Source organism: Paramisgurnus dabryanus, chromosome 14 (assembly GCF_030506205.2).
Source record: "Paramisgurnus dabryanus chromosome 14, PD_genome_1.1, whole genome shotgun sequence".
In the NCBI taxonomy this organism is placed as follows: domain Eukaryota; kingdom Metazoa; phylum Chordata; class Actinopteri; order Cypriniformes; family Cobitidae; genus Paramisgurnus; species Paramisgurnus dabryanus.
The window spans coordinates 21,088,371-21,102,450 of NC_133350.1; the positions used below are offsets into that span (position 1 = coordinate 21,088,371).

Consider the following 14,080-nt stretch of genomic DNA (forward strand, 5'->3'; position numbering starts at 1 on the left):
AGTGCAAGATATTAGCCTTCTTAACATTAGGCTATAACAAATTAGGCATTAAAGCCTCGTGAAAAATAACTAACTTAAGTAACTGGCATAAAACTTCTGCACCAGTCTACTGATTTTTTTTTTGAGAAATAAAAGCATGTTTTGGGGTCAGACGCGACCGCAACCCATGGTGACCGTCAGTCCAGCCGCCGCCGAAAACAGCTGCTCAGAGGAGACTGACCGGGATGCACAGGTACCTCAGCGCTAACTTGGCTTATTCCGCATACAGAGTATGTGTGAAACAGCGTGCGTTTTGTGAGCTCCATTCACCATTGTTTAATTATACTAACATATCTTTTAGTTTTTATTTGTTGTAAAACAACAGTAGACACAAATTTACTATGGTCTCCAACTCCACAATATACCATAACCATGGTATTTGTAGTAAAATTGCGGAAATACAAATCGTTTTTAATCTGCAAAAAAAAAACATTTTCACAATGATAAAATCATGGCTAATTTGCCTAAGGTAGTAATTACAAAATTATATATGTTTGAAAGACGGAGATGCGCACCTGTCAATCTATTACATAACAGAGCGAGGCCAGAGACAAACGTGCTCATAAACGGGAGTAATATGGAATAATGTGTGCATCTTTGAATAACTGTAAGTATACATTTCTTTTAAATATATTTTGTCATATAAAGTTTTGAGACATGGCCTAATAATGTTTGTTTCACTTTTATTGCTCATTTAGACTTATTGTGCGGGTAACAGCGTTTTTGACGCATTTACCTCAGAGGTTATTTTAGCAATATTGCTTTTTTCCGGTAATAATAATACAATTTATATTTCAATCCTGTTTCATTGTCTGTTTATTCATTTCATTATGCTGTTATGTTAATGTGAGGATATTTATTTGCCATATGAGACGTGCCGTTATATGAATACTTTTGTATAATATTTAAATATATGCGGAATAATGTGTGCTTCTTTGAATAACTGTATGAATACAGTTGCTTACTTTTGTCATAAAGTTTTGAGAAATAATAATATTGTGAGGATTTATTTCCATATGAGACGCTTTTTTGTCGTTGAATACTCTCGTTTATTATTTGGAAATCATATACATACATAGTAGGAAATATATAATGTGGAAGGGTAGACTTGCAAAGTTACTCTGCTTATTTTTATTTATGATATATGTGGAGATAAATAAAGCATTGCAGGGTGCTTGACGGATTCGCCGCACACGTACGCAAACGCACTGCATACGGAGTATTTGTGAAACAGGAGTTAGATAAAAAAAATGCATTCAATTAATTGATAACAAATTAACGTTATCGACGAAATTCTTAACAATCAATTATCGATCGTCGATTAATTATGCCCATCCCTATTAGAGTCCTTTGAAACTCCGTTGAAAAAAAACTGTTACGTGTTGAGTTAAGTATTAAATGTTGGGCTCTATTAAAGTCCATTAAAATGAGAAAAATCCTGCAATGTTTTCCTCAAAAAACATAATTTCTTCTCGACTGAACAAAGAAAGACATCAACGTTTTGGATCACATGGTGGTGAGTAAATTATCTGGATTTTTCTTTTAAGAAAATGGAATATTCCTTTAAAGATGTAATTTGTAAGTTTTTTCTTCGTAAAAAAAAAAAAAAATTTTTGAGCAAGAACATAAACAACCAGTGTTCAAAATCTTAGTCCGCTTACAACTGTAGGCTTATAATAACGATTTTAAGTAGAGCTTTCAGATGTTTTTGAATATATTTTATTATTACATTTTTTTGTGTTTATGCAAACGTACCCGCACAGTCGAATGAATAGCCTTGCAAAGCATAGTTTTCTGACTCGTACGTGTACGCAGACGTTCGCCGCATGTGCATTGCGACAAAATGCAATGCATTTCTTGGGCTACAGTCTACAATCGTCTGTACGGGCATGTGCAACCTATGCGTACAATGTACGTGGATATATTTTAAATCCGACGGTGCCCATACCCTTTGCATCACGTGCACTGTACGCGAACCCTCACGTTCGCTTTAAAATGGACCATATTTCAGCCTTTAAAGATAGCTATGTAATTTTATGGTTCAAACAGAGATGGGGACATAGAGGGAATGTTAAGGATTGCAGCTTTGATGAAGTCTTGTGGCTATTTTTTATATCATTTTAATAATTTCATCCAAAAACTTCCAATGTAAGTGAATTACTGTACATGCAGGTTGTGTGAACTTATGGGCCGATTTCATGTTGCGCCTAAAACGCTAGGCGCGTAGGTTCTTGTCACATGACCTGTGGTACGCTTGCGGCATTCTGAAAAGTTGAAATGTTTTTAACTCGATGCATTGCGGACGTGCCTGGAAAAGACGAGGCAGCGTTCGTGTCGCTTCCAATTAGCATAAAGTGCGCCTACATTTGAAATAACGAACTTGAGCGCGCAAAAGACGCAATATGTGAATCACCATTTAAACAATATTATTTACAGTGGTAAGCATGTCAAAATGCATCCTACACAACTTACTCCGAATCCCAAACCAGTAGGACTCGATAGTATAGAGGAAGGATGTCAAAGAAACCGTTTTAAACATTCTCAAGAGTGCAGCTGTAACAAACAGCGTCACTAAAACATATCACAATTCACATTTGTTTGTGTAATGTTTCACAATGACGCCAACAACTGCAGTCCACCTAAATCAATACATCTGTGGCAGAGCAGCACATGTGCGCACACACAAATCGATCCCAAGGCTGCTCTCCAGGTGTCGTGGCAGTCGGCCATGTTCTTTCCCCCCGGGTGAAGTGTCCCAGTCCCCGGTTCCAATATCTGGTAAGAACTACGGTGAATTACGATTTTGACCCGAGATGTTTTCCAGTATCCGCCATATGACTGGGGAGTTAGACAGCTGCACGGGCCCCTGGGCCAGATTTTTTTGTCCCACAGGATAAGCCTGGACACGGTTAGACTGGATCTAGTTTGGACTCTGTAAACTCAGTGACTGCTGACAACAGCTAGGGAAGTTACAGAGAGTCTGATGCAGGGGGCAATACGAGGTCAATGGGAGATGATGGGACACTTTACTGACTTTCCGGGTTGTTTTCTGTAGCACTTGGTGCGCACCAGCTGGGGAAAAACCCGATGTGAGCATCTTGACCCTTGCGGAGATATAAAGGAATGTGACTGGGTGAAGTTAGGATATTCCTGGCACTGGACTCAATCCCAACTATCTCTTTCTCCTCTTGCTTTCCCAGACCTCTGCTCTAAGGCTAATCCCACACACCTGCAACAGCTCCGCAAACTGCTGCTTGCCAAGAGTCCAGCTTTCCCCCCTGACTCCTCCACCACACGGCCTACAGAGAGAGAAGGACAGAAATGGGGATTATTGCATTCATCAGGCACAATTTAAAGCCCTTGGGTTTGCGCTTATGGGAAATAAGCAGAACGGCCATCTTAACATTCACATTTCCAGTGTGATGTCATAGTCTAATTTTCCACACAAGGAATGGTGGTGAAATCTGAAGGAAAGAAATGGAAAACTTCACAGCTCAGCAAAACGCTGTCCTAGATATTTCTATTGTGCACACATGCAAACACTATCGGTTTCTGGAAAAAAACATTTAGTTACATGCTGGTTCAGGGTTTTCCAAGAAACAAAGTGAAAATTATATTGAGCTTTATTATTAGAGTCACAGATGGAGCACTTCAAAACTGCACAGGACCAATGCATGAATTCTGGGTTTGCGAAGCATACAAGCAATAGCGCCTTACCGTTTCGCCAATATGAATCATGTCAATACCTTATGTAACAATCATTGTGTCTGGAGCGCACCTATAAGACCTCTAAATACTGTCTGAGACGGCTGTACGCAGCCAGAGTTGTGATCTATAGCCTCAGGTGTGACAGGTTTGACAGGATCTCACTTAATTGCATAATTTGTGCTAATTTTAGGCTAATTATTGTTTGAGTACAGGTAGAGAAAAAGAGGTGGGCGGGAAGGCATGCAGTAAATGAAGGAAAAATGTGTGTTTGTCTGTTCAAAGGGTACAGAGGACAGGTTTTCAGTGTGTACAGGCACCGATTGCATGTGTTTGTTGTTTTGTATTGTGCTGGCGGTTGGTGTTATTTTGCAGTCAGGCTGCATATAATTGCCGGAGTTCCCCTAAGGCCAACAGACCAGGAGCATCTGATGGCTAAGAAAGGAAAACAATCGAAGAACAGCATGAAATAATTACCAATGATCCTTTCCAACTTTGTACACGAGAACACACACATAAACTCTCTTAGCCAGTACATCATGTGTGTTTCATTAACTGTCAGATTAAGGGAGAGTCTTTGTTTTTACATCAAAGAACTTTGTGTTGGAGATCATCCATTTATCTCCGTCACACTCGGTGAGAACTGGAAGCAAGGTCACCACAAAACAAAGTGGCGGACTGGAGTGCCGCTTGCCAGGATGTACCCGACAAGAAGTACATCTTACACAAACACAGGTGCCACATTTAAACAGCTCAGATGCAAAACACTCTAAATGCGTCTGACGTGTTTTCTTGTAAATGAGCATTTTTTTAGACTCTTATGTTTAGGTTCAGTCATTTCACTTTAATGGCAATGAAGGCAGTAATTGAAATGCCTTATTTTCACAAATATCACTTTTTTGCAAAAATCGGTGCTAAAAAAGGCTCCAGTCACTCTTCACTGTCCTTTCTGAATAAAGGTAAAAGGCTCAAATTTGGTCAGTATCCTAATACAGTGTCCTGCAACGGGTCATAAAAGTGGCTAAAACGGGTGGATTGTGACGTTCCCAAAATTTACAGGCAGGAATGTGGGCGGATAATTAACTCCTTGCGGATAGGAGCGAGAATGAAAAATATGTGCAGTATTTGCATGTGTAAATTACACATGTACGCACACTGGCGACGTCTGTCGGTGCTGTCCGCTGTGACTCTGGACACTGCTGAAATCCCTGTCATGCCACAGAGACCCACTCACATAATTTAACATCAAATAACATCATATTTATCCCAAATTGTTAGCGATTAACATTGGCTGCTAACGTATATTTTGCATTTTAAAGTAGATGCTATGAGGCTGTTTACACTTGGCATTAACATGCGTTTTCGTTGATTGGATCACAAGTGGACAACGTTAATGCCAGGTGTAAACGGTGTTCAAAACGTTTTGAACGCGTCCACTTTCGACCACTTTCAACCACCAGAGGTAGTCGAAACCACTTTCGATCGGATCGCTTTGGAGTTGCGGAACGCATTTGTGGTTGAATGCGTTCGAACAGCCACACGCGACCGCCTTCTCTCCGCCCATGAGGTATTAAACACAAGTTTTACGTCTTTTTTTGACTTCTGGCGTGAACATACAGTGAACAGCGCGATTTTTAGCCTTTCATTGATAAAACTAAAGCGTCTAATCTCCGTAGTTTCGTTTTGAAAGCGTGAAAGTTGCGCGATCCTATTTCATCAATTGCGCTGAAAATTCAGAGAAAGCTCCAACATATAAACGTAAAAAACACTGTGCAGCATGTATACTTGCTAAATAAGCAGCGGACTCCGACATAATATTAGTTTGCGTCCATATAAACTCATAATTACTCCCGCTCGCGTTTGAATGACAGCAGAGAGACTCGCCCACCGTCTCACGGACCGTCCCTTCACAGTATTCAGGACAGAAGCGGTCGAAAGTGGACAAAAGAGACGGATTTAAATACCAGGTGTAAAAGTAATGTGTCTCTCTCGTCCACTTGTGATCCGATCGATGAAAACACATCTTAATACCAGGTGTAAACAGCCCCTATATGACTAAGCTCGCGCTATTTAATGTGCACTTCCGGTGTACGATACCCCCTCGAGTTGTCCTAGACGCAACACGGCGCTTCTCTTCCGGTGTGCAACCCCCTTAACTCTTTTCCTGCTAATGACGAGTTATCTCATCAATTAAGAGAAAACGTTTCCCTGCATTGACGCTTCCCTGATAAGTTGGGAGTTGATAAAATGAAAACAATTTAAGATAGGATGAAACTTTTTCGGTTTTGTTTGTTTGTTTGTTTGTTTTAAAGCAAAGGGTCTTACCTTTCATTTGATTTATTTGTATGTTTATATATTTATAGAAGAACATTTTTCTGGAAGGCATTTTGTGAAACTTTTGTGAAAAACACAAAAAATGCTGGCAGGCAACTTTAAAAAAAAAAAGACTTGTGGGGAATGAGTTCATATGAATTACCACCTCAATTCTTTCCAATTCTTCATATGTATACACGAATTACCATGACATAGCATTGTAATTTCTTATACAGATGTGGCAGGGGAGAAGAATACCGCAAGCACTTCCGGCATTCTGTAGAAAAATGATTAACTTTCTGGCACAGAAAATACTAAACCTGTTGATGGTAGTCGTGTTTCATTTAGACACTCACTTAGCCAGACCTTCAAAACTGTCTGGTGTTTTTCGCTGCTTTTTCTGGACAAAGCCCGCCCACAAGCTGTTTGACCAACATGTCAAACAACCAATCACAGTTTGTTTCATCTAGCGTCATGTTTTGAGATGCCTGTGATGTCATAAGCATCACTTTTTCAGATTGGGACGTTTTCGGGCTGACATTTCTAAAAGAGGAATTTCTATGAGACTGAGATGTTTAGCATGTCTAGCAGTTTTTGTATGTTTGTGAATCCGGGTAGACTACCATTATTCAACAAAGACAAGGTAAAAATGGTTTTTCGTTCTCTGTCCCATTTAAGAATTCAATGTTTAGCTGATCATGATAACTGCTCATTATTATCCATGTAAACACGACTTATTCTCTTCCTCAATGGAACATCAGAGCTTTGTTTTCCAGGAACCGAAACAAATCGCGACACTCGCGTCTCCTGGAAATCCGGTTTATTTCAACCAATCAAAGACAACTTCGACATTCCCACAGGGTTTCCAGAAAAGTATACGAAAAACATTAGACGTTTATGTGGGCGTGACGTCTGAGGCTGAGACTACATGTAGACTGACGCCAATTTGTGTGATCGACTTAATGCTGCGCTGCACCGCACCAACTGATTGGATTGGCCAACTATATGGCATCGAAGTTACATGGCATGAGAGTGATTCTCAGTGCTCTTTCAGTACTTTGATGTCATACATGCATTTAACAGAAAGGTATACACTAGCGAAATTCCTTGTTTTTTATTTTAGCAGATATGGTATTGAAATGTATGATTCTTTATGTATGGCATGTTAAGGTCTGACTGTCAGAAGCTTGTAGAGATAGAGGCATTTATAGACCTGAGCAGGTGGATTTCATTCAAGTGGAAAGATGGAAGAGCTAGATAAACTGACAGCCAATATCAGTAGCCAGGCTGTGTTATATGCTTTTAATAAAGGACTGTGAGAATCATGTAGCTAAGCTATTGGCAGTCTTGTGTGACAGGAACAGTGGGTTTAATAATATAACCCTGGCAGCTATTGAAAGCCACTGAAAATCCCAAGCATAGGTTTAGCATGAGAGGTTAAACAATAGGCTGAAGTTGCAGGTAGTTTATTTGATCATGAGGTCATGAAGCAACCTGAAAAGAAGATGCAAGTAATGTTGAAATAGTTTGGAAAATAAATCAGGAATAAAATAAGACTTCCGGCCTTAGTTACTTAGACCAAACGTACAATTCACTCAAGGCACACTTGCACTTAATCATGGGAATAAGTTTGATCCGCTGACACACAAACGTCAGGCCGAGTGGGCACGGTGGGAAAAAATGTCTGGGTGATGTAATGACACAGCTGCTCGTGGTTTGTAACAGAGCAGCACTGAGTTTAGGGGATTGTTGGTAGATAAACTTTGGGAATTGTGGGATACGCTTAAGAGAACAGATGGTTTAGTTCGGCCTGCCGCTCAGATGCCGAGGCTTAAGTTGTTTTTGGTGTGAATGACTTGAGAAGCGGTTTGGTGATGTTAAGGGTTCGGTTTTCCTGACATTAAACGCTTGCAGGGATCATAGAATTGGGTTATTATGTGGGTTGTGTGTGGCCCGCTTTAACAAATACAGCAGACATCGTGCTCAAAACCAAAAACACAAGCCCACACACAACGCAATAGGCAGAATAATACATTTCTGCATATTACTGTTTCCCAAAAGTAGACTTTAAATGTTAGTCGAGGTTACTTGCACCCAAAACAGTCATAACTTAGTTTCACACTTACATTTTCCACTCTCTCTCTCTGCACATTAAAATTAAACAGGCTGTTTTCTGTAAGTGTACATTTAAGGCTCCTATATTGAAAATATCACTATGATTTCTAGGTCAAATTTAATGAAATTTCACATTATTATAAAGGTATCCTTTGTAAAAAAAAAACATCAAACTAACATTGCAGATTCAAAAATGGTTTCCATTAATGGTCATGATTAGGGATGCACCGAAATGAAAATTCTTGGCCGAAACCGAAAACCGAAAATGAGGAAACCAAGGCCGAAAAACCGAAACACCGAAATAAATTATTATGCCAATTATTAGTACAAATGCATTTATGGCTATCACTGTGTACTAACTTTACTAGGGGTGTGTGACAGATCACAAAACTCACGGTTCAGATCACATTACAGTTTTTGAGGCACGGATCGGATTATTTGTCAGATCAGCAAAAAAGGGGTGGGGAAAATCTAATAACAAATAAAGAAATTACAAACATTTATAAAAAAGAACAAAGCTGCACATTAATAAGGTCTAACATTAGCATTAGGAACAGAAATCGAATTAAATGAGTCATAACACTGTCTTTATTGTATAAATTAAATATATTATTATTTTTAGAGCTATTTGTCTCTTTGTTAGACTTAAGTAGGTGAATTGAGGTTACTGTCTCTTTAAATAAGCAGAGACTGGTTTATGACTGTAATCTATACATACACTTAAGACATAAACAAATGTTTTTATTAGAAAAAGAATACTTTGGAGATAATTTTGTTTATATGTGCCCTGTCAATAACAGAAAGATTTTACGTTCGGTTGTTTGCGTCTCACTCGTGTGTGCACTATTGAGGGCACTTAAACGCGCGCGCACACAGTGAACAAAGGCGAATCCCAAAAAGCGCAGCATAAAAACGTTTGTTGTTTTTCATTGCTTTATTCGGCACATGTATGTTAATGGACTATACAGTATGAGACACATTTGCGCGACTCTCTCTAAAGTTTACACATCAAGAGTTCTGATCTTTGAAGGGCGTACTCACTGTGATGATCACGTCTGGACCGGACACAACCGCATGTGCCTCTGTGCGTACTTTAGTGCCTTTTTGCGGTTAAATACATCCACGCCGCATACATGTTGCTTCAGACAAGCACGTGCAGGTCGCGGTTTCTGTTTGCGTCATCACAACATTTCGGCCGTATTGTTTCGGTGATAAAAGTCTTTCCGAAAACCGAATATTCAGTGCATCCCTAGTCATGATTGTAGTGTATCTACATAATTCAGAAGCGCCTGTGGTGAGATTGCAAATTACAAGCAATGGCTAAATTCACCACACACCCCTCCCTTTTGCAAATAGTGAAGCTACGGTAGCCAATAAAGGACAAACATGTCGTCGTATGAGACAACATAGTGACAAAACGTGCTCTGTAGAGCAATTTGTCCATTTAGGGCTCCTGTAGAAACATGGCAGCAAATTCCATGTAAGGTGACCCGCGGTGTATGTAGATAAAAACGGCTCATACTAAAGTAATAAAAACAATACAGTTCATTAAGTAAGGTCTTCATACACAACTGATAATATAGTTATGTATATTATATTGCATTTCTGTCAAGAGATCCTTCTCAAATTTTCACACTGCACCTTTAAAATATCATTTCAAGTATAAAGAGAGACCACACAAGAGCCCTTACGGTTAGAAATAAAGCATATGGCACTTAATCCTGCATTTACGCTGCTATCAGCTCTTTACACCGTATTAATGCAACACTTGCAGGACCATTCAGCTGCTGGAAGATCTCTTAAAGTGACAAGCAGAAAACACACACATCCATACAGACACACAACTGAAGCTGAAGCTTGCTGTGTGAAATAAGGGAAGACACAGCCAACGATGGTTAGAGAGACACTGGACAAAACCTGTTTCCATGGTCGTTTAAAAACTGAATGCCCATTAGAAGGGAATTCTGGGAAACGGTGAATAAGGCAAAGCAGCTGTATGAAAGAGCGCTGGCATTGTCTCACGGAGGCTTTCTTGCTTTTCAAAGAAGGACAGTTTAGCAAAGACTCTCACATTCCAACGGCTCAGCACAGATGGCCGGACAGGGTGGAAAAAACAAAAACAGAGGAGTGGGAGAATGTCTTTGAACGTGTCACAAAGGGGCGGCCATGAATGACGCTCCTTTTTATGGCAGGGAATCGCGGTTAACGCTCGCCCACAGCTGCACGTGCTATTGTCTTCCGACGCCTCTCCTCTTTGGTCGCTAGGCCAAGAGCGCTAATGGAATTTTCTGCTCTTGCCCAGGAGACATGATGTAATGCCCACAAACCAGGTCTTGTGTTATTTAGAAATATGACTTTTATGTGGCCCAGACCAGACAATGAAGGGTAAAATAGACAGTTGGCCGAGACCCAGCGCTCGCCAAAAATTATGATCGCGTTTAAGGCGACCAATAAAACAGTGCGTCATTTTTAGATTACCGAAAAAGAGAGTTATTAACAGATCTTAGGTCAAAGTGTGTTACTTTGAGTTGTAAAAGTGTCAGAGCATTAACAGGCCATTATTCCTTCATTATAGCGATGTAATGGGGCCAAATTAGAGAATGTAAAAGAATGAAAGAGTATAAAAGTGGATTAATACCTTCAGGTACTCCCAGAGAGGAAACTGCACCAGTGAGAACGGGATCTGAAATTGAAACAAAGATGAATTCATTAAGTTTTATTAAATGCAAGTGTAATAACATGTTAATGTTGTTCAGGATATTATTAATGCTAAACAAAATACAATGCATTCAATTTATCAATGTAGTCTGGGAATCAAACCCACATCCATGGTAAAGCAATGCATCTTTCAAGCTACAGGAAATTATTATAAATGTGCAAATTATTGGGCATATTACAAAGTTCACCCAGCTTTTCCATCTTGAATACACTAAAACTTGTTGGCATTTGGCAATTTATAAAAAATGAATAACTAAACCTCTAAGTGCTATTATCTTCTGTAGAAGAAAATGGATGACTTGTGGCAACATGTTAAACCACAAGCATTGGGCATTTATCTTAAGTGTTAGACTATTTCGATATTGAGTGAGAGAGTAAGTGTGTGTGTGTGTGTGTGTGTGTGTGTGTGTGTGTGTGTGTGTGTGTGTGTGTGTGTGTGTGTGTGTGTGTGTGTGTGTGTGTGTGTGTGTGTGTGTGAGAGAGAGAGAGAGAGAGAGAGAGAGAGAGAGAGAGAGAGAGAGAGAGAGAGAGAGAGAGAGAGAGAGAGAGAGAGAGAGAGAGAGAGAGAGAGAGAGAGAGAGAGAGAGAGAGAGAGAGAGAGAGAGAGAGAGAGAGAGAGAGAGAGAGAGAGAGAGAGATGATAAATAAATGAAGAGTCTGTGGTCAGGGATGCAGAGGAAAGAGAGAGATAGGTGGCAGAAATCCTCCTTTTTTGCAAATCAGGCAAAAAGAGAGGAAATCAATGTCACTCTTCAACAATGGGCTTAGAAAATACTAAAATCCTGTGTTTGGCTGTCATACACCAGGGAACAAATAAGCGAGAGCGTGGGAGAGGGAGAGAGAGAAGAGAGAGAGAGAGAGAGAGAGAGAGAGAGAGAGACAGCAGAGGTCTGATGCATCAAAAAATCACAGTAAACAAAACACTAAGTATTTATTACAGGGCTTTTCAAATCCAGTCATTCTTGGCCTAATCCTGTACAGTTTAGCGTGAACCCTAATCAAACATGGTATGTGTGTGAATGCACAGATTCCAGAAAATCATTTGCAGTGTGAATGACCCAAAAATCAAATGATCCCGGAAAAATCCTGGACGCGTTTTCCGTAATCTCTGTGTGAAATGGACTTATGTCCCCTTTATGGGGGTTATTCCAGAATCAATTACAGGATGTGTTTGGGCTCACACGTAAGGCACACTGGTAATTTTATGGAAATTTTTTGGGATCAACATGCTGTTTGAATGGGGTTTAATAGACTGGTTTCTAGACAAAGATGGAAGGTCCTGTCAATGTAAAAGTATGGGATTTTTAATGGGAATTTCCTACCAGATGGAAATTGACCTATTGTACAGAAAAGTTCTATTGTATAGTGTACCAAATAAGTCAATAAGTTATTTTTCATGTAACAGAAAGAGATGATGTGCATGATGAAGTGTAATAAATTTCTTAGTGAGGAATGCTAAAAATGATACATTTCCCAAAACAGAACCTTTTCACACCCAAGTCCACATCTGAACACCAGGCCAGTTTGAAAATCCCACCCAAAATACTTCTCTGGAAACAACTAGTTGTAAATATAGAGTATAATCTAATACAATAGTGGATCTAAAAAGTAATTGATTGGCTCAAGTTGACAACGAGCACAACAAAACAACACTGTTATGCTCCACGGGCCCGGTGACAATTGTGAAAACGTGCTATCTCTTGATTATAAAACACAGAGCAGATTGGAGCAATGTGACCCGACACTGGGGAGTGTGTGCTTTTTCCAAAAGCTAAATCAGCCACCTGTCTTTTATTACCGACATGATAAATTCAGTGTCTCAGTGCTCAGGAGAAGAGGAACGCTTTGAGGAATCCGCAGGCAGAAATGAGGTACAGCTGATTTATGCGTCAGCCTTACACTTCTGGCAGAGACGTGGCGCCTGAACAACGCAGATGGTCAGATTTATATTGATAAGGTCGTAATGGATGATGAGAGAGAGTGCATGATGGAAAAGACAGAAGGATGGAAAGCAGGTTTTTGAATGAAGGCCAGTGAGGTTCTTCGTCTCATGAGTTAGTTCAGTAGAGACATAAGGCTGTGTGGTCTGTTTACTGTCCGACTGTAAAGAAATCAGTTCAACAGTTCATTAGCAATACACTGTTGCATTTTTAAGTCCAAACCATTGTGTTTTAATTATCAGTCTGAGACTTAAACAGATCCTCTACATCAAACCTTTTTGTCAGTCAAACCCCCTTGTACTAAATGATTTACCTGTAGTACCCACTGAGATTTTAAGTAAATATTTTGATAATTTAATTTTATTTATTTAACCTTTATTTAACCAGGTTAGAGTCCCATTGAGATTGTAAACCTCTTTTACAAGGCAGACCTGGGCAAGACAGGCAGCAGCCAGAATAAAAACACATAGTTCAACCGCATCCAAACATAAAACACAAAAACATTATCATATCAGAGACAGTTAAGTTAAAAACATGTCATTAATTATTTATTAATAGAACATTTGTATGTTTAACTCCAAAAACATTTATTGTTCATCATTTTGAAAGTTTTTATTAGTAGTATTTTACTAGGAGTGTAACTAGGGCCCTATAAAATCCGTTTAATTTTTTCCCAAATTCCGTTTTATTTTATCCCAAATTCCATTTTATCCGTTTTAATTTTTGGCAATTATTTTTTTACCCTTTACTGTTATTTTAGTTATAAAAAGAGTGTGCCTTTAATGTTGATGATTAAAATGTAAATTAATTGTGGAAAAACTGGATAACACGATTACTTAATGACTGTAAAACATGCATTTACACACACACACGCACAAACCCGGTGATACCGGTTTCACCGGGTGGTAGGGGCTTATAAATGCACAGAAGTGCGCATTTTACTTTCACTTTTAAATTAGATGCAACTGTTGTTTAAATCCTCACCTATATTAAATATCATATATGTATATTATAACAAAAACGAGTAAGCACGCGGCTTCTGCCATCGTCTGCTCGCCGCAGTCTGACAGGAATAAATGAAATCTGACACCCGCAGCCGCTGCTCTGTGACGTGACGCGCGTTCAGCTCCGCTGAATTCAGGCAGCAGACACATTCAGTTGTAAGTGTTTGCTCTCTCTAACGAAACTAAATCATTTAATTACAAGAAAATATCAAAACGACGGTGAAAGACGGTGTCGCAGTGGGCAAG

At 39.5% G+C, this 14,080-nt stretch overlaps 1 protein-coding gene across 1 annotated transcript in view; it reads right to left on the minus strand.

Moving 5' to 3' along the window:
- slc25a26 (solute carrier family 25 member 26) overlaps window positions 1-14,080 on the minus strand; it is a 66,136-nt gene that overhangs the window by 12,684 nt on the left and 39,372 nt on the right. The window contains exons 6-7 of the mRNA XM_065241546.1: window positions 10,811-10,855; window positions 3,269-3,338 (exon numbers count right to left, since the gene is read on the minus strand). Coding sequence (XP_065097618.1) covers window positions 3,269-3,338; window positions 10,811-10,855 — 115 coding nt within the window. The remainder of the gene's footprint in view (window positions 1-3,268; window positions 3,339-10,810; window positions 10,856-14,080) is intronic.